This window comes from Zingiber officinale, chromosome 9A (assembly GCF_018446385.1).
Source record: "Zingiber officinale cultivar Zhangliang chromosome 9A, Zo_v1.1, whole genome shotgun sequence".
NCBI classification, from domain to species: domain Eukaryota; kingdom Viridiplantae; phylum Streptophyta; class Magnoliopsida; order Zingiberales; family Zingiberaceae; genus Zingiber; species Zingiber officinale.
The window spans coordinates 107,091,562-107,112,513 of NC_056002.1; the positions used below are offsets into that span (position 1 = coordinate 107,091,562).

The 20,952-nt window shown below is 38.7% G+C and overlaps 1 protein-coding gene across 1 annotated transcript; it reads right to left on the reverse strand.

Moving 5' to 3' along the window:
- Positions 1-5,345: 5,345 nt before the first annotated feature.
- LOC122019440 (mannose-specific lectin-like) lies at positions 5,346-6,167 on the reverse strand. Its single transcript, XM_042576904.1, has one exon. The coding sequence runs from the start codon at positions 6,165-6,167 to the stop codon at positions 5,346-5,348; it is 822 nt and encodes a 273-aa protein (XP_042432838.1).
- Between the last annotated feature and the right edge of the window lie 14,785 nt (positions 6,168-20,952).

A 20,952-nucleotide genomic window follows, 5' to 3' on the forward strand; every position in this document is an offset into this window, starting at 1 on the left:
CAAGGTTGACCTGGTTGACCTGACTCAAGTTGTATCTTGATGTTTGACAAGAACAGAAACTTGGTAGGTTGTGGGTGCAACCCTTGGTCAAGGTTGACCTGGTTGACCCGACTTGAGTTGATCTATTTCGAGAAGTCCAAGCAGGGAGCTTGGCACGGGAAAAGTCCAAGTATGGAGACTTGGCACGGAAAAGTCCAAGCAGGGAGCTTGGTACGGGAAAAGTCCAAGTATGGAGACTTGGCACGGAAATGTCCAAGCAGGGAGCTTGGCATGGGAAAAGTCCAAGCAGGGACTTGGCATGGAGAAGTCCAAGTATGGAAGCTTGGCATGTGGAAGTCGGAGAGGGCTCGGCAGCTCGTTCTCCGGACTAGGTCAGAGAGGGCTCGGTAGCTCGTTCTCTGGACCGGATGTGGAAGTCGGAGAGGGCTCGGTAGCTCGTTCTCCGGACTAGGTCAGAGAGGGCTTGGTAGCTCGTTCTCTGGACCGGACGAAGTCGGAGAGGGCTCGGTAGCTCGTTCTTCGGACTAGGTCAGAGAGGGCTCGGTAGCTCGTTCTCTAGACCAGGAAGGCAGATAGAAAATCCTAGTGAGTGAAGCTAGGTGGAAGTGAAAGTCCTGGTGAGTGAAGCCAGGCAGTTGGAGAAAGACCTAGTGAGTGAAGCCAGACAGGGGAAAGACCTAGTGAGTGAAGCTAGGCAGTTTGGAAGTCCTGGTGAGTAAAACCGGGCAGATGGAAAACCCTAGTGAGTGAAGCCAGGTAAAAGTCCTAGTGAGTGAAGCTAGGTGAAAGTCCTGGTGAGTGAAGCCGGGTAAGGGAAAAATCCAGATGGATCAAGGATGATCGGACATCTGGTGTTGGAAAGACCAAGTGGATCAAAGGGATTAACCGGACACTTGGTAGGGAGTCTTAGCAGGTCAAGGGAGTGACCAGATGCTAAGCATGAGATACCAATAGGTCAAGGTTGACCGGATATTGGTTTGGAAGGCTTGGGACTTGGTTTGGGCAAAAACCAAGCTTTGGATCGATCAGTGGATCGATCCAGTGATACACTGGGTATCTGGATCGGTCTGGTGACCGATCAGTAACCAAACAGTAGCCTACTGAGTGTTATCTGATCGGTCTGCAGACTGATCAGGAAACAACGATCAGAAGGCAAGAAGCTCGGGAGAAAAGGAAGGGGATCGGTCCCTGGACCGATCAGAGAAAGATCTGATCGGTCCCCAGGACCGATCAGGATGAAGCTGGACCGATCAGGAGCATGCCTGATCGGTCTAGACCTTAAGGTCCAGGCTTAGCCTGATCGGTCTGTAGACCGATCAGGGCTTAGCCTGATCGATCCCCATGACCGATCAGGAGCTCTGTGGACCGATCAGGATGGAGCCTGATCGGTCCAGAACTATCCGTTGTGAGTGACAACGGCTATCTCCGTCTTCTTCGATGTCCTCTTTGCAGTGCAGGTTATAAAAGGAGATCGAGGGCTTCGAAGCTATAACAGCTTCTTCTTCTTCTTCTGGTTCGAAGCTACTGCTTCTTCTTCTTCACTGCTGTGATCTGAGCTTTGCTGAGCTCGCTTCTGCTTGAAGCTTCGTGTGAGCCTCCCCGGCTGGTCAGCTGCTGCTGTTCTTCCGTGAAGTTTCTGCTTCATCAACGGAAACCAGTCGAAGGCAAGCAAGGTGTTTTACATTCATATTGTTTGTATTTCTTGCTGTATTTCTATCTTGTTGTTGCAAGTTATTGTGGCGAGGTTTCTCCACCCAGAAGGAGTTGTTATTAGCCGGTTTTCCGGGGTCTCATCCACCGACGGATTGATAGGCTTCGTCCACCTTACGGACACGCCGAGGAGTAGGAGTTTATCTCCGAACCTCGTTACATCATCGTGTTAGGTTTGATTTTCTTCTCCTTCCTAGTTTCGTTTTTTGTTTTTATTTCCGTTGCGCTAACCCTAGTTTGTAGAAAGAAACGAGAATTTGGGGCGGCTATTCACACCCCCCTCTCTAGCCGCGACCATCGATCCTAACAACGAACATTTAACCAAACAAAGCATTGAAAGAAATTAAGGAACTAAAATGCATTAATCAAAGTGTTTGGGGCATTTCATCGAACACATCAAAGGCATAAATTGAGTTGAACAAAGTGCATGCAAAAATGAACATGAGAGATCATCAATTACAAGCATTCATCAACGTTTAAACAAACATCAACAATCAATTCGAATCAAGTGAAGAAAAACTGCAACAAACAAAGCTGTCCAAATCTGATGAAGGGAAGTGCCACTTTGTTCGGAATCTTGTGAAGGAGCTTCACACAAAACGCCCAGCTCCTGAACTCCCAGAACCAATGAACAACAACCAAATACCGGCTCCTGAACTCCCAGAACCAAACGCCCAGCTCCTCAGATGGAAGATGAACGGAAGTAATGGAGGTGCTGGAATGAACCGCCGCCAACCTCTGCCTCTACCGCCTGAACCCCAGTAGGAAGAAGTGAAGAAGACCGCAGTAAGGTGAAGGATCTTGTCGGAGAACCCCTCCGACAAGGTGGATGCTCGTTGCTACTGCCGTCACTCGCTATTGCCGCCAAGAGATGTTTGCCACTGCCGTCACCGATTGGAATCCAGAAGAGGAAGATTGGGTAGTGGATGGCCGGCCAGCGGCGGTGTGTGGGCAGAGGTTGTCGCCGGCCGTTGGTGAAGGAGAAGAAGTGGAAGGGCGGTGGCGTCGCGATCTCTAGCTCGAGGAGAAGCCGCGCGAGATCAGAATCGGGGGTTCTGGTACTGTGCCGTGCGAAGAAATAAAGGAAAGGGAATGGTTTTCTCCTCCTTTAATCTGGGTCGTCCGATTTGATGAAGATCGATCCATTTGATCTAGCTGATGAAGAGATGAGATGTGTGGATCTAGTTGCCTTCTTACTTCGATCCAATGGTGCATGTAGCTTCAAATCTGGATGGAGGGTTGGATGGCTTAGATCTGAATGAAGGAGGAAGATTTCTCTTGATCTGGATCAACGGCTCATATTAATTCTGCTTGATCTCCATCATTTGACCTCCAAATAAAGTCAAATTTGGAGGAGGAGCGTCTTTCGCGGAGGAGTCGCTAAGGAGGAGTCGGAGATAGGTTTTTGTTCATTTGAAGAGTCACGGAGAAGTGGGTTTTAGGTTTTTTTCATGAAGTTAAAAAAACTGTTGTGTTTTTAGGATTCAACAACATTCAATAGACAACAGTTTAATAAAACTGTTGTATATTATCACATAAGCAACACTAAAAGACAATAGTTTTTTAAAACCGTTGTCTTTAACACACATTAGACAACAGTGTTTTGAAAAACTGTTGTTATTTAAAAAATATTATGGTGAACAACAACAGTTTTCAATAAAATTGTTGTTAAATAGAAAAAGACAACAATTTCTTGAAAAACTGTTGTCTATTAGGTGTGGTTAAATCCAGAAATTCTTGTAGTGGAAGATGAAATTCAGCCTGAGCGTTTGCCATAAACTCATTACGTTGCTTCTCGTTCCAGAGATATTTCTTGAGTTCTTCTCCATTCGTTGTCTTTGGCGTTTCATAACTAAATTTCATAATTAATGAAATACAAAAATCTGTGTTAAGATATACCTTCATTTGTTGCTTCCAAAAAGCAAACTCCCCCTCAAATGTTGGTGGGTAGATGTTAGCTCCGGCCTTCTCGTTGCTTCAGTCGGCGGTTAGTCCTCCTGAAGCGTACTCGGCTCTGATACCACTTGTTGGACCGCGGCGGTCAGCTAGAAGGGGGGTTGAATAGCCTGCCAAAATAAAAAGAAAACCTTTCTCGAACTCTTAAACTAACTCTTGTAAAATAATGAAAGCAGAAAGTAAATCAGAAAAGACGAGGCACACCGGATTTGACTTGGTTACAACCGGGGAGGTTGTTAATCCAAGGAAGATGATCGCTTTGTTGCTTCAGTCGGCGGTTAGTCCTTCTAAGGCGTCTCGGCTCTCGGAATCGCCGCGTGGTTCCTTCTCATCCGCCAGCGTACTCATCCGCAGTCTTCGTCCCTCGATCGCACCCCGTGCCGATCTTCTCGCTAGCTGCATCTCTTGCTCCTCGAGCAGTCTTTCGCTCCGGCTTTTCGTCCCTCGGAACCACCGCACGCTTCCTTCTTGTCTGCCGGTGTACTCTTCCACAGCGCCTCGTCCCTCAGACACACCGCATGCTGTCCTTCTCGCTAGCTGCGTCTTCCGCTCGACTACCTGTGCTCCTAAGCTCCTGCACACTTAGACACAAGGTTAAAAACATACAGGATCTAACTTAACTTGTTGCTCACACCAAAACAACCTTGGGGTTCCAACAGGATTAACAACCTCCCCGGTTATAACCAAGTAAACTCTAGTATCTCTTTTATTTTAAGTTCAGTTTTTAATTATTTATGCAAGTGTTTCTTTAAGTACGAGAAGGGTATTTTTTTATTTGTGTAGAGCTATTCAACCTCTCCGATAGTCGACCACCAACAATCCCAACACCTCATATTTTAGATCATGATCTCTAAGATTAGAGTTAAATTAAAATTAATTTATATAAAATAATATATATATATATATATATATATATATATATATATATATATATATATATATATAAAAGTTACGTGGGAGACAATAAATATTAAAAGAAAAAATTAAAAACTATTATCGAGAAAGGATGACACACTATATATATCTTCATGACCATACTAACTGTGGTCTCTCGGATGAATCTAGTGGTGAGTGTATGAGGAGTTATCATTACGAAGTCTGGGGTTCGAATCTCAACAAAAGTCGAGGTAAATACCTCCCTTATGTGTTAGTCACTATTCCAAAGCTAGTAGCCGCACGTGATTTACCTCCTCCGTATTGACCCTAAGACGGATTGATGGGGACGATAGGGACGAATATATTCACCTTTTACTATCATGACTATACTATTCACTATTTTAAACTTATTCTCTATTTCAATTAGAGATGATCTCTAAAATTTAAAAAAAAACTTCTCTTCCAAAATCTCAAACATTAGCCAATAATATTGTTTCATATTATCAAAGCTAGAATCGGTTCATTAGATTCCACCTTGTATTAATTTAATTTTTCAATTTATATATGTGTGCTAGTAGATTTCTTTAATTAATTATTTTCTTTTTTCAACGCAATTCAACTAAAAAACCAAAGCAGAACAAGCAGATAATTAAGGTCATCAACTGATCACACCAACTTAATAGTACGATAAAAAAGGAAGGCTACGTGCCATGCATGCATGTAGCTAATTATTATTTATGCCTCGCTTCAATTTATTCGCTTTTATTTAATAGCTACCCATGCATCGTTCGTGGTGAAGGCAACTACTTTTTAGTCACCATGGCGATCTTCCTGTTCGTGGGTTCATCGTTGGGGATCGTCAATATAGGGCTGCCGTAGATGACGACGTGGCCGTCGCGCTGCAGGACGAGGATGTACTTGCCCTCCGGGCCGCGGGTTTTGCTATCCCAAATTTTGTTGAAGTTAATACCGTCGAAGATGACTAAGTTGCCGTCGGTCTGCATGCGGGCGAAGCACCTGCTGCCTAGGTCGTTGGTTTGGGAGGACCACATGACCTCGTTGTTGTTGTTGGCGTACAGCACCAGGTTGCAGTCGGACTGCATGACGAAGGTATAGTCCCCTTCTTTGAGGGATTCGTCGGTGCGCAGCTTGTGACCTCCATAGAGAATGTTCGTGGATTCATCGCTGCGGCCCCTTTTGATGATCACGGCGCCTTTGGAAGTGGCGGTGTTGGAAGCGTGGGGAATGGACCATATAGAGCGGCCGAAGATGACGACGCTGCCGTCGTTCTGCAGGACGAGGATGCAGTTGTCCTCCTCGCCGGCGGTGTTGCTCGACCAGACAACCTGGTCATTGTCATTGCGGATGACGAGGTTGCCGTTGGTCTGCAAGTGGGCGAAGCAGTTGTTGCCTAGGCCGTTGGTGGGGGAGGACCACACGGTCTGGTCGTTGTCGTTCAGCACCAGGGTGCAGTCGTCGGACATCATGGTGAATTTAAAGTTCCCTTCTCTGAGGGATTCGCCGGTGTTCAGCCTGTCACCACCAAAGAGAACGTTGTTGGCCATGGAGGAAGGCAGGAAGAGGCCGAGGAGGAGAGCAGCAGAGAGCATGACAAAGGAAGCCATGGTTAAGCTACGGATGTCACTCACTTCAGTCAAGTGATCGCTTGTTTAGAGTATCATGCAATTCCCATCTATTTATAGATGAGAAGGTGGTGCATTTATTTATAAAAATTAAAGCATTCGAAATTATAGATGAGAATTGAGAAGGTGGTAAATTTATTTATTAAAATTGAAGCATTCGAAATTATACCAAGTGGTTATGCGGTCGATAATCAAAGTAAATAATTTATCATTGATTTGTAGAGTAGGACAAAACTAGCCAATGAATAGATGCCCCTTCACTTTAAGTTCTCTACCATTATAATCCGCAAATATTAAAAAATTATAATATTGACCTAATTTTTACGGAACGTTATTCTGCCAACTCATCCACATTATTTGGTTGACAGTAAGTCATAATCTTGCTTAAAATTTCTAAATATTTTATCCAATGTTTTTACGACAAAAGTTGTGTAATCTAGAAGATATTTTTTGATCGATCCAAATATTCAAAGATGGCCACGCCATTGGAAATGCGACTCGTATATTTCTATCCGTTCATATCAATAAAGTATACATAAACAGTTATTAACCAACAACAAAATAAAAATTATTGAAAATTGATGACTGTGATTTAAGTAGTAGTGAATTTTAGAGAAGCTGAAGTGCATGTTTTTTTAAATGACAGTATAGTAAATACATATGAGAGCATATATATCGAACATTGGATGAAAATCAATCGTCCTATATTGACACTAAAGAATATCAACAAATGGATGCATAAAAAATACAAGTATCCTCATTGCGGTGTTTAAGTCCAACAGAAAGTTGATAAAAAATATAAAGTCTAAGTGGGTCAATGGTTAATCGGACACTTATTGAAGAAGTCCTGACAGGTCAAGGGTGACCGGATGCTAAGCAATGAGAAGTCCCAACAAGTCATGGATGACTATATGGTTGGGCAAAGGAATCCTAAACTTGAGATTAAAGCTTAGGATTGGGTAATCGATTAACTCAATCGAATTTCCCAAGTTCAATCGATTAGGTTTTGTGTCTAATCTGTTGGGACTTGTTCCAATCGATTATGTTGATTACCTAATCAATTAGGAACTTTCACGAGAGCACAGTGAGACAAGAATCGATTGGTAAATTGATTGGAACGAAGCCAATCAATTAAGCTTAGTTCTAATCGATTGGAAATCGATTGGCTATATTTTACGAAGAACAGAAGAGGTAGTAATCGATTGGGGCAATCATTAAGGTTTGACCAATCGATTAGTTAATCAATTAAGGTATTTTCATGAGAGAACATAGAGTTTGGGAATTGATTAAGCTACTTTCTCTCACAAACAAAAAGCTTTTGAATCTATTGAACAAACAATTAGAAGTTGCCGAATCAATTGGTATAACTCATGAATCGATTAGATGGGTGAAAAAGAGTCATTCTGTGGGTGTTTGAATGATCATCTAATATGACAATCGATTAAGGCTAACCAATTGGAGCTGTCAAGGTAACCGTAGAAAAGGGGGATTTACAAAGATTTGAAGAGACAACGGTTCACGCTAGTTCTTGAGTTTTGGGCGATAAGTGTTGCTGCACTTTCCAAACATAAAGAGGCTAACCAAAGCAAGAAAAGAGTAAACAAAGCAAAGTTCATGTTGTAAAATCATTTTTGATTTTCTTTGTAACATAGTTTGTGTTTCTTGATTGTATTTCTCGTGCTTGAGTCATTACAAGTCATTTTCGACTCCTGGAAGGAGGTTTTCATAGTATATTTGTGAGAGTGAGGAGCATACCCTCTAATTAGTCACTTCAAGTAGGTGGATATCAAGTAAAATGAAGGTGTTAACATTGTGAAGTCTTCACTTTAAGTTTTCACTGCAAGTCACCCCCTAGCTTTCTATATGTCTTAACAAGTGGTATCAAAGCAAGATCACTCTTCTTTAGACTAATCACCAGAAAGAGCAATGAGCTAGAGGAAGAGAAGAAGTTGGAAGTTTGAATGCCCTAAATTTCAATGAGTCAAGGACTTATCATCAAAGGAGCTCAACTTCGAAATAGATTTCTAAGATGGGTTTGAATATGACATTCGGGCACCTCCATCATGCCAAATGGGAAATTCAATATATGGAAATCAAGAATGGAGAGCTTCTTAATGATGGACATTGAGTAATAGTTTGCTCTAATGGAAGATTTTGAAACTCCAAGAGATTCAAAGGAAAAAACCAATCCAAAAGAGAAAATGAAATGAGGAACAAATCTAAAAAAAATCCAAGGTAAATGATAAGGTAACTAAATTATTAGTCGATATTTTGCCTAATAATATTTTGTGCAAGATAGGGTTATTTCAAGATGCCAAGGATTTTTGGAGTAAGTTGGCTAAGCTTCATGAAGCTCCAACCTCAATGTCAAGTGAAAACGAATCTAAAGAGAGACTCTTTGGATCAAGAGTATGAGGACTTAGAGGTTGGGAGGTGTTTAACATTTGAGGAGGAAATTAAAGAAGCATCTGATGTGCATAAATATTATGATCGTTTATGCATATTTTAACGCACATTCACTTGCTTTATGCATATATATTCTTTGCATGATCGTCTCTTTTATTATATACTCATCATAAATACTCTCTTTGTTAGGTTTTGTGTTGACAGGGACAACTTTTGGAGCAAAAGCAGTGATTGTTGGCGCACCGGAATGAGGCAGAGAACACGACCGTGCAACCTCGCACAACCGTGTGGCCAAACAGAGGAGGGACAGTGCACGGCCGTGCAACTCTTGCACGACCGTATGACCAAACAGAGATGAATCCGTGCATGGCCGTGCAAACCTGCACGACCATGCCCCCCACAACTAGCAACCAAGAAATGCACAGCCGTGCAATCCTGGACGGCCGTGTCCCAGGAGCAGAGCCTCAGATCCACACGGCTGTGCCAATTGGCACGACTGTGCAGCACGGCCAGAGGCAAAAGAAGGCACAACCGTGCCACATCTGCACGACCGTGCCGCGACACCGTGCCCTAGCCTATAAAAAGGGTTCTAACCTTTCTCCTCCGAGGGGAAGCGAGCCGTCAAAGGGAGAATTACTTCGGTGCCGTTCCACGTCATCCAGGACCTCCGTCCAGTGATCTTTCATCACCACATCAACTCCAGAAGCAAAGGATTGGATCCAAATATTACTCGTTGTCGTTGGATATGCATCCTTTTTCTTTCTCTCTTCTTGTTTGAGGATTGTATGCTTAATTACATTATGTCTTCAGATTTTTCTTCGGCGTCTATGGAGTAGATTCCTTGTTCTAGGATTAGGGAGTAGTTGTGGATTGGTTTTGATGTAAGACTCATATTTATGCCTTTATTCATTGGATGATTTCGCTTGCTTTGTTTCAACTACTATGCATGAGACTTGTTGCTAGATTTCCATATCGTATTAATTGATTGTGTAGGAATTGCTAACCTCATAGAGAGAGTATCTTAGATTGTACACCCGAGGGGCCCTAGTGATAGGGGTAACCCGTTCACGGACATCTAGGGTATTTCCTTGAAAGGAGAGGCAACTTCTCCGTAAGGAAGTAAGAGACCAAACCAAGCCCTTATTTCTATCCTTAATGACACCAATTAGAGTTACGCTCTCGTGATCTACTGAGGCGCTCTAGTGACAAGGGTTAACCGTAACAGGATTTCACAGGGATCTTCTCTATTTAGTGTTTAAGGATAGTTGCTTTAGTTTCCAGCGAATGCATGTTGATGGACAATGAGTAAAGGATAGAATGTAATACATCAATACCACCACAATAAAACCGAACTCCTAGAACTCTTCATAAACCAAGTTAATTACTTTCTCTTTACTAGTTCTCGTTTATGCTTCCCAATCTCTTTTCTTTAGATAACTTACAACCATCGGTAGTTTAGCTAATCTTAAGTGAACCATTGCTAGTGCTTATAACCAATCCTTGTGGGATCGATAATCTTTATTACTGATGATGAATTCGTGCACTTGCTGAATCGTAACAACATCCACCTCAAGAATTGAAGGGGAGAGGCCATTGACACCTAGGGTTGTAAATGAACCAAGCGTTCGTGAACAAGCTTGGTGTTCGGCTTGGTAAAAGCTTGTTTATGTTCGTTCAATATACATAAGATTAATTAAACAAACAAGCTTGAACAGCTCGTTAAGTTAAACAAATAAGCTTGAACACATATGTGTTCATCTCGTTAACGTTTGTGAACAACGTTCGTGAACAATGTTCGTGAACAACGTTCGTGAACAATGTTCATGAACCATATTTATTAATAAAACTCTTTTCAATATGCTAAATAAATAATAAAATAAAATAAAATAAAATAAATAAATAAATTTAAATTATCAATCTTAATCAATCAAACAATTAAAAGTTTCAAACAATCAAACAAGCTTGAATTGAGAGTTTGATAACATCTAAACAAACCAAGCTCAAACCAAGCTCAAGCCAAGCTCGAACCAAGCTCAAACCAAGCTTGAACCAAGCTCAAACCAAGCTTGAATTGAGAGCTTGATAACATCTAAACGAACCAAGCTCAAGCCAAGCTTCAAACAAGCTCAAGCTTATAAAAAATAAACCAAGCCAAGCTTGAACACTCATTTCAAAAGCTTGGTTCATTTTAAGCTCGGCTCGGCTCGACTCGGTTATCTTATCAAACAAGCTTGAACACCCCAAAACTCGGCTCGGCTCGGCTCGTTTACAGCCCTATTGACACCGGACCAAGAGATGTCTCTACCTCTATATCTAATGAAGAATAATGTGCCACCTCTATGAGCTCAACTCATGAAGGTATAACAAATTCATGGATTGAAAATAAGGATTATATAATTTCTTTTGAGTGTAGAGAAAAAGGACATTTTAAGAGCAAGTGTCGTAAGTTAAAGAAAGAGAAGACTAAATTGGTACCCAAGGTGAAGGAGAAGTCAAAAGGGATTTGCCCCATTATACAAAAAGGTAAGGAGCATATTGTGTGTATTTCTTGTAATCAAAAGGAACATTATCAAAAATAATATCTGATGTACATAAATTATATATGTCTTTAAGCATTGTTTGATGCACATCTACTTGTATTTCATGCATATAATCTATATTTATTTCACTTTATTCATTATAATGTAGTACTTTCATTATATTCTATTCGGAGATCCGCTCTTTTCTTGTTTTGATTGATAAGACATGTTTTTGGCACAAAAATAGAGTAAAAAGCCTTGAAACATGAAGTCAAAGGAAGGAGCATGCTCACACAAATTATACATGAAGGAAAAGACTTTCAAAAGACCTTTAAATTGGAGATTTAATCAAGGAATACACTTTAGCCAGGTTTTTCGACATATGCACGATCTTATAGAAGAAATTAGATGAAAAATGGAGCTTAAATGGAGTATAAAGCATCAAAAGGTCCAAGTCGTGCCTCTGAGGCATGACCATGTGAAGATCAAGTTTTGCCCATACTTTGGCCATGTGAATTCCACATGGCTGTCACGACCATGTGGAATTTTCTACACTATAGACTGGAAGTAAAACAATCATAACTTTTTAGTCGGTTGAAGTTATAGGCTATTCTTTATATTAAAATATAGATAACTTCAAGATCTACAATTTTAATGAAGACTTAAACCAAAGAAACCACATTTTGATGGTCTAAAAGACGTTTCTATAAGATAGCCATGCAGAGCCATGCCAGGGTCAAGTCATGATCGTGTGGAATCCACACGGTCGTGACAAAACTATACAAGGGTCATGCCAAGGCCATGTGGAATCTACACAGCCATGTGGAATTTCCAAATAAGAATTAGAGTCAGGCCATGTGGATTCACACGACCGTGGCATGGTTCATGCCCAGCCCATGCCTAGTATTATAAAATGGGGTTTTCTCCCTTTTTCACTCATCTTGGATCTTAAGGAAGGGTTCTACCCCTTGTGGGAGCCCTAGGCTTCATCCTCACCGATCTTCATTGATTCTTCCACCTCTGGAGTAAGGGAAAACCTCCAAGGATACCATAGCTTCAAGGATAAGCATTCTCTTCTCTCTCAATTTATGTTTTGAGTTATAGATGCTATATTTATCATCTCTTGGTTGTATCTCTCTTGCAATGGAGTAGATCTCTGGATCTAGGATGCAGAAAGTAGTTATGTTGTGATGTTGATGTATGAACTTGTATTTGGACATTTTCCTATACAATGATGTGTTTACTACTTATTCTATGTGTTATGCCTTTTATGTGTTTGATGAAATATATAAATGGTGTAAACATGTAGAAGTGAGAGGTTTGTCTCTATGTTAAAGTTTATATTAGACTAGATAACCGGGGGATCCTTAGTGATTAAGGGTACTCATTCAACCAGATATATTATGCCCTTAGTGATAGATACTTACCCACTTTCTAGAGTCAAAAGATCTTAACATAGAGATTAATCTGTAAAGGGTTAGTGCATAGAGACATTAACTAATATCATAATGAAATCGAAATCCTAGCATCTATCATCCATCTCCTTCCAAGATCATCTCTTATTCCTTCTCTCTCTCCTTCTCCTTAATCTTTCTCTCACTCTCTCTTTTCCAACCAACCTTTCATTTGTCTAGGAAATTTATTGTGCGAAGTCAACTAGTGCTTAATCAACAATTCCTGTGGAATCGATTTTTTTATTATTGACAACGTAGCATACACTTGCGGCTTCATAACAATATCCAAGGGGGAGGAATTTGACCAAGAACAAAAGAGGAAACTTAAGTCAAGGGGAATCTTCCAAGGACAAAAACTAAGGTACTATTAGTTAATGGTACTTATTTAAGTCATGATAAAATTCATGCTCGAAATAACTTTCATCATTTTAGTGCTATTTATCATAAAATGGAAAGCATGAAAACTCTAAGGAAAATTATAAGTCATTTCATGCTAGAACTATCTTACCTAAGTATAGGAAGGCAGAAAATCATTTAGGCAAGAACTCTAAGGAAATTAGATATATGTTTGAAAGGAAAAAAGCTTAAGGAAGTCATGAAAAATTCAAATTTGAGGATTTAAGGATAGAAAATTAAGTATTGAGGTCAAGACTTGAGAGATTGGAGAAGACCCTAGAGAAAATTACAAATAATGTCAAATGTTCAAACAAGCAAAACTTAGGTTTAAGAAGACAAAAGTCATCTAAGGGCAAGAGAGGTTTGGAATACAAACCTAAGTCCAAGGAAAAGTGTACTCATACTATAGAATTCCATATATGTATAGAACTAACCCTAGGTCAAGTCAAGGTTAAAAGATAGGTTATCCCTAGAGTTAACTTTGAGGAGACTAGTATGACTAAGACTATTAAAAAGTTGAGGAAAGTCGTTAGAAAGTTTCTAGAAAAGTCATCCCTAGTGAGTACCTAAAACACCCAAGGAGCACCAATATATTTTGGGTTCCTAAGAATGTATTCTCCACAAGTTAGATGGGTTTAGGGTATGTCAACCCTAATTGAAAGGGTAGCTAATCTAACCATGGTGAAGTTATCATTTTAGGTCATTTTTAAGATACTTTAACATCTTGAAAATGAGAAGTTAAGTTTTACTCTTGAAGAGGAAAAGTATATCAATCAAATTTTAAAAGTATTGGGTTTGATTAAATTGGCACAATTTGGATTGAATTCAATGGAATGCCAAGTTGGGACTTTGCCATTTTCTAGGAGATGAGAGCACAACTCCTAATCAAGAAGTCCACAACTCCTCTGCTATCTACTGCATGACTTCTTTGTTCAAAACGTTTGATGACTCAGGACTACCAAAAAGATGTCAGGAAGTTTAACATTGGATCAAGAAGAAAACCATGGGATTGTTTATGTACTTGCACTATCCTCTGCAACTTAGTATAACATGATGCAAATGCATGTGATGCTAAAGAAGCCTTAAATTGCATGAGCTAATAAACAAATCCAAAGACTGAGATTGTATATGCACTTAGCAGTCTCCTCAGCCACTTAGTACAAATGGTAATAATGCACACCATGCTAAATGAGTCCTAAATTACATAGGGCCTCAATAGACATAATCCTTCCATGCACAATATTTATAACAGAAGATGAGTGTTGATAACATCACGAAGTGTGTCATGTAATATATGTTAGAATACAAAGCAAAGATAATTCATTCCTCAAGTGAAAATTTCATCAGGACAGCAGATATGATCACCCTCAAATAAGTCTAGTTTGAAGATCGATGCATAAAATCAGAATTACATCAAAATAGCAGGAGAAATTATGTTGTTGATTTACATAAATCCATCAATTGTCAAATGATCATAAGCAACATCTCTTGTAATAAATATACCAATCTTACACCATACACAAGGGCATAAAATCATTCCATTTATATTAGCATTCGAAAATATAAAAGGTAAGAAACTCTAACTCCATTTTTATACTCCTCAGTTTGTCTCGGCAAAACCATCCAACTCTTATCCATAATGATTATACAAAAATACTTATTCAAATAAGTTTAACATTATGATAAATTGAAATTTTTTTTTACCATGACAGAGGTAAAGCATGGAGAACCAATAGGCAGAATTCAAAGTGAAATAAAATTGGAGAACAATAACTTTTAGAAAATATATTACATTTCCTAACAGGCATGATTCATTTACTGAAGCAAGGGTTCTAAGTAACAGATGATGTAAAAGGTTTTAATAACATGAACAAATCAAATTCTATTATTAGGTCTTCAAGCATAGGAATTAGGCAGACTAAGGCATTAACTGAAACAAAGATTCATGAAGCAACAAGTATCCTAATTGTTAGAAAAAGAGGGAGAAACCTAAGAGAGGACGAATGGTGGCTTTGGCGTAGTGCTGAAAAGAGGAGAACTACGACTTGTGGAAAAGGGGGCGGTGCTGAAAAAAGGAGAACTGCGGCTGGCGGAAAAGGGGAGAACTGCGGCGTGCAGAAAAGCTCAACTTTGGATATGCAGTAGCTGCCCTTCTTTTCTCCTCTGTTCTTGCTGGAAAAGAGGAACGAACTGTAGTCGACACTCGCTGCCTCCGATTTTGCTACAGAGAGGGAAGAGGCAGAGGATACGGGGCGCAGCGGTGGTAGAGATAGGGCGCAGCGACGGAGACGGTGCGCGGTGGCGGAGACGATGCGCGACGGCAGAGTGCGACAGTGAAGACGAGGCGCGGCGGCGAAGACAGGGCGTAGAAGTGGAGACGGGCACAGTGGAGGAAATGAGGCGCAACGGTGGAGACGGGGCACCATTTGGGAAAAGTCAATCTCTAGGTTAAACACATTATATAGATTTTATTAATTTATTTATAATGACATTTATAAATTATGTCATAATAAAGGATCTAATCAGATATTATACTTTTAAAATTAATTAATTTTAATAAATATCACTATAAAAGGTGTATAATGACATTTTATAATAAGTGTCATAAAGAAAATGTCCTAGTAAACCTTTTTTCTTATAGTGACTACAAGTCATTTTCGACTCCTGGAAGGAGGTTTTCATAGTATATTTGTGAGAGTGAGGAGCATACCCTCTAATTAGTCACCTCAAGTAGGTGGATATCAAGTAAAATGAAGGTGTTGGTAGTGTGGAGTCTTCACTTTTAAGTTTCCGCTGCAAGTCACGCCACCCCCGCACCCTTCTCCTAGCTCTCTTTATGTTCTAACAAGTGGTATTAGAGCTAGATTGCTCTTCTTTAGACTAATTGCCAGAAAGAGCACTGAGTTAGAGGAAGAGAATAAGTTAGAAGTTTAAATGCCTTAAATTTCAACGAGTCAAAGGAATTATCATCAAAGGAGCTCAACTTCGAAAAACATTTCCATCGTGGGTTTGGATATAACATTCAAGCACCTCCATCATTCCAAATGAAAATATTTAATATATGGAAATCAAGAATGAAGAGCTTCTTTATGATGGACATAGAACAATAGTTTTCTCTAATGAAAACTTTTGAAGCTCCAAGAGATTCAAAGGGAAAAACAATCCAAAAGAGCAAATGAAACAAGGAAAAAAATCTAAAAAATCCAAAGCAAATGATAAGGTAACTAAATTATTAGTCAATATTTTACCTAATAATACTTTGTGCAAGATAGGTTTATTTCAAGACGCCAAGGATTTATAAAGCAAGTTGGCTAAGCTTCATGAAGCTCCAACCTCAACGCCAAGTGAAAACGAATCTAAAGAGAGAGACTCTTTGAATCAAGAGTATGAGGACTTCGAGATTGAGAGTTGTTTAACATCCTAGGAGGAAATTAAAGAAGCATCCACCTCAAGAATTGAAGGGGAGAAGTCATTGACACCCAACCAAGAGGTAGTCTCTACCTCCAAATCTAATAAGGAACAATGTGCCACCTCTATGAGCTCAACTCATGAAGGTATAACAAATTCATGTATTAAAAATAAAGATCATATAATTTATTTTGAGTGCAGAGAAAAAGGACATTATAAGAGCAAGTGTCATAAGTTAAAGAAAGAGAAGACTAAATTGATACCCAAGGTGAAGGAGAAGCCAAAAGAGATTTGCCTCATTATACAAAAAGATAAGGAACACATTATGTGCATTTCTTGCAATTAAAAGGAACATTATCAAAGCCAATATCTGATGAACATAGATTATATATGTCTTTAGCATTATTTGACACACATCTACTTGTATTTCATGCATATAATCTATATTTATTGCGCTCTATTTCATTATAATGTCGTACTTCCATTATATTCTATTAGGAGATCTGCTCTTTTCTTGTTTTGATTGATAAGACATGTTTTTGGAGCAAAAATAGAATAAAAAGCCTTGAAACATGGAGTCGAAGGAAGAAACATGCTCACACGAAGAATATATGAAGGAAAAGGCTTTCAAAAGACCTTCAAATTGGAGATTTAATCAAGGAATATGCTCTAGTCATATTCCTCAACACGTGCATGATCTTAAAGAAGAAATTAGATGGAAAACAGAGTTTAAATGGAGTCTAAAGCATTCAAAAGGTCCAGGTCGTGCCTATGAGGCATAACCATGTGAAGATCAAGTTTTCCCATGCTTTGGCCATGTGAATTCCACATGGCCATGTCACGGTCGTGTGGAATTTTCTACACTGTAGACTAAAACTAAAACAACCATAAATTTTTAATCGGTTGGAGTTACAGGCTGTTCTTTATATTAAATTGGTGATAACTTCAAGATCTACAACTTTAATGAAGACTTAAACAAAAGAAAACCACATCTTGATGATCTAAAAGATGTTTCCATAAGACAACCATCTAAAGCCATGCCAGGGTCAAGTCATGACCGTGTGGAATCCACACGGTCGTGACACAACCATACAAGGGTCATGCCAGGGCTGTGTGGAATCTACATAGCCATGTGGAATTTTCAGATAAGAATTAGAGTCAGGCCGTGTGGATTCACACGACCGTGGAATGGGTCATGCCCAACCCATGCCTAGTATTATAAAATGGATTTTTCTCCCCTTTTCACTCATCTTGGATCTTAGGGAAGGGTTCTCCCCCTTTTGGGAGCCCTAGGCTTCATCCTCACCAATCTTCACTGATCCTTCCACCTCTAGAGTAAGGGAACACCTCCAAAGATGTCACGCTTCAAGGATAAGCATTCTCTTCTCTCTCAATCTATGTTTTGAGTTATAGATACTATATTTATCATCTCTTGGTTGTATCTCCTTTGCAATAGAATATATCTTTAGATCTAGGATGTAGGAAGTAGTTATGTTGTGATGTTGATGTATGAACTTGTATTTGAACATTTTCCTATACAATGATGTGTTTACTATTTATTCTATGTGTTATGCCTTTTATGTGTTTGACAAAATATGTAAATGGTGTAAATATGTAGAAGTGAGAGGTTTGTCTCTATGTTAAGGTTGCTATTAGACTAGATAATCGGGGGATCCTTAGTGATAGAGGATACTCATTTAACCAGATATATTATGCCCTTAGTGATAGATACTTACCCACTTTCTAGAGTCAAAAGATCTTAACATAGAGACTAATCTGTAAAGGGTTGGTACATAGGGACATTAACTAGCATCGTAATGAAACCAAAATCCTAGCATATATCATCCATCCCCTTCCAAGATCATCTCTTATTCCTTCTCTCTCTCCTTCTCCTTAATCTTTCTCTCACTCACTCTTTTCCAACCAACCTTACATTTGTCTAGGGAATTTACTGTGCAAAGTCAACTAGTGCTTAATCAACAGTCCATGTGGAATCGATATTTTTATTACTAACAATGTAGCCATACACTTGCGGCTTCATAACAATATCTAAGGGGGAGGAATTTGACCAAGAACAAAAGAGGAAACTTAAGTTAAGGGGAAGCTTCCAAGGGCAAAACTAAGGTACCATTAGTTAATGGTATTTATTTAAGTCATGATAAAATGCATGATAAAAATAACTTTCATCATTTTAGTGCTATTTATCATAAAAATGGAAAGCATGAAAACTCTAAGGGAAATTACAAGTCATTTCATGCTAGAACTATCTTACCTAAGTATAGGAAGGCAGAAAATCATTTAGGCAAGAACTCTAAGGAAATTAGATATATGTTTGAAAGGAAAAAAGCTTAAGGAAGTCATGAAAATTTCAAATTTGAGGATTTAAGGATAGACAATTAAGTATTGAGGTCAAGACTTGAGAGATTGGAGAGGACCCTAGAGAAAATTACAAATAATGTCAAATGTTCAAACAAGCAAAACTTAGGTTTAAGAAGACAAAAGTCATCTAAGGGCAAGAGAGATTTGGAATACAAACCTAAGTCCAAGGAAAAGTGTACTCATACTATAGAATTCCATATATGTATAGAACTAACCCTAGGTCAAGTCAAGGTTAAAAGATAGGTTATCCCTAGAGTTAACTTTGAGGAGACTAGTGTGACTAAGACTATTAAAAAGTTGAGGAAAGTCGTTAGAAAGTTTCTAGAAAAGTCATCCCTAGTGAGTACCTAAAACACCCAAGGAGCACCAATATATTTTGGGTTCCTAAGAATGTATTCTCCACAAGTTAGATGGGTTTAGGGTATGTCAACCCTAATTGAAAGGGTAGCTAATCTAACCATGGTGAAGTTATCATTTTAGGTCATTTTTAAGATACTTTAACATCTTGAAAATGAGAAGTTAAGTTTTACTCTTGAAGAGGAAAAGTATATCAATCAAATTTTAAAAGTATTGGGTTTGATTAAATTGGCACAATTAGGATTGAATTCAATGGAATGCCAAGTTGGGACTTTGCCATTTTCTAGGAGATGAGAGCAGCCCACGCTTATTTTGGTATAGTGATTAGTTAAGGATGAAACTTAGATGAAAATCTAGGTATTTTCTTTGTGCTATAATTATCATATTTTATGTACCCTATCACATGCAATGACATTATACTTTGCATTCATATTGTTATGAAAAATATTGTGTCATGTCATACATATATCATATAGTCATGATAGTTTTAATTTTGAAAAATACTCATTTGATGTATGTCATAATCATTATCATACAATATTTTAAATTTCTTATAATTAAGGATAATGACATTAGGTGGCACCCTAAGTAGGATGATCGAAATTAAAATGCTTAGATAGAGATGCATAACTCTTAGTTTATGGAAAACCTATTTTACATATCACAAAAACTACAGAGTTGACTTGTGTGTGTTGAGACACAGTAGATGTTAAGAGGATGAATAAGACTCAACGTGTTGATTTAATGCATCTAATTGAGTTTTAGTTTCATCAAAATAAATGATTACATGAAGTCCAATCATGGGAAAAGCTAATGTAAGAGTCATGCGAATTTGGCTCAAAGATCATGTTTGAAAATTTATTTTTGAAATTTATTTTAAAATCATTTTATAAAACTTTGGTGAAGTCTATTTGTTGGTAGGAATCATCATTGCTTAGCTAAATACAAAGTTAGAGTGAAAGATTGAAGTTTTCAATATTTTTCAACTTTATGTCAGCCTTTGAAAATGAGAAATATTTTCATAGAAAACTATTTCTCAGGCCATGATAATATATAATATAAGTGATGTCTACATGAAGTTTCATGATTTTTAGATAATCATAGAATTATTTATGGATTTCTGAATTTCAGTTAAAATTTAAAAAAAAAATACAATTAGAATAATTGATTGAATCAATTGATTACTCCATAGCAATGATAGGACAATTGATTGGTGGTGAATTTCCAGAAGCATAGAAGCTCGTGGGATAGATTAGGTGATCGATTGGTACATGTGGAATCGATTGGAAGCTTAAACTAATTGATTAAACCATGTCGGAATAAATTGGTATTTGAAACCAATCAATTGATAATTGTGATTTCAACTGAAATGAGTTTACTTCAGCTAATTAAGCTTCCTAACCCTATGAAATAATTTGATAAGTATTTAAGGGTTATTTTCTTGATGAAAATAAAAAAGGAATGGTTAAAGGAGAAAAATGTGGAGTTAAAGGGGAAGTTTAGATTCAAGATTGAATCTTTAACCTCATGACTTTGTTTTAAGTTTCCTAAATGTTTAAGAACTCAAAATCATTATTGGTGTAATAATAGAAGTTGGAGCATGTTGGAACCCTAAGGTTGTTTTGATGTGATCAAACAAGTTAAGTCAGGTCCTGTGATGTTTTAACCTTATGTTTAAGTGTGCAGGAGCTTAGGAGCACAGGAAGTCAAGCAAAAGACACAGCTAGCGAGAAGGACAACACGGGAGAGAGCCAACAGGCTCGGTGTGTTTGAGGGATGAGGTGCTGCGGATCAGTACGTAGGCGGACGAGAAGGAGGCGCACAACGTTTCCGAGGGACGAAAAGCTG

Excerpts from the sequence above, each read along its gene's own strand:
- LOC122019440 (XM_042576904.1), bottom strand. The coding sequence starts at position 6,167 with ATGGCTTCCTTTGTCATGCTCTCTGCTGCTCTCCTCCTCGGCCTCTTC.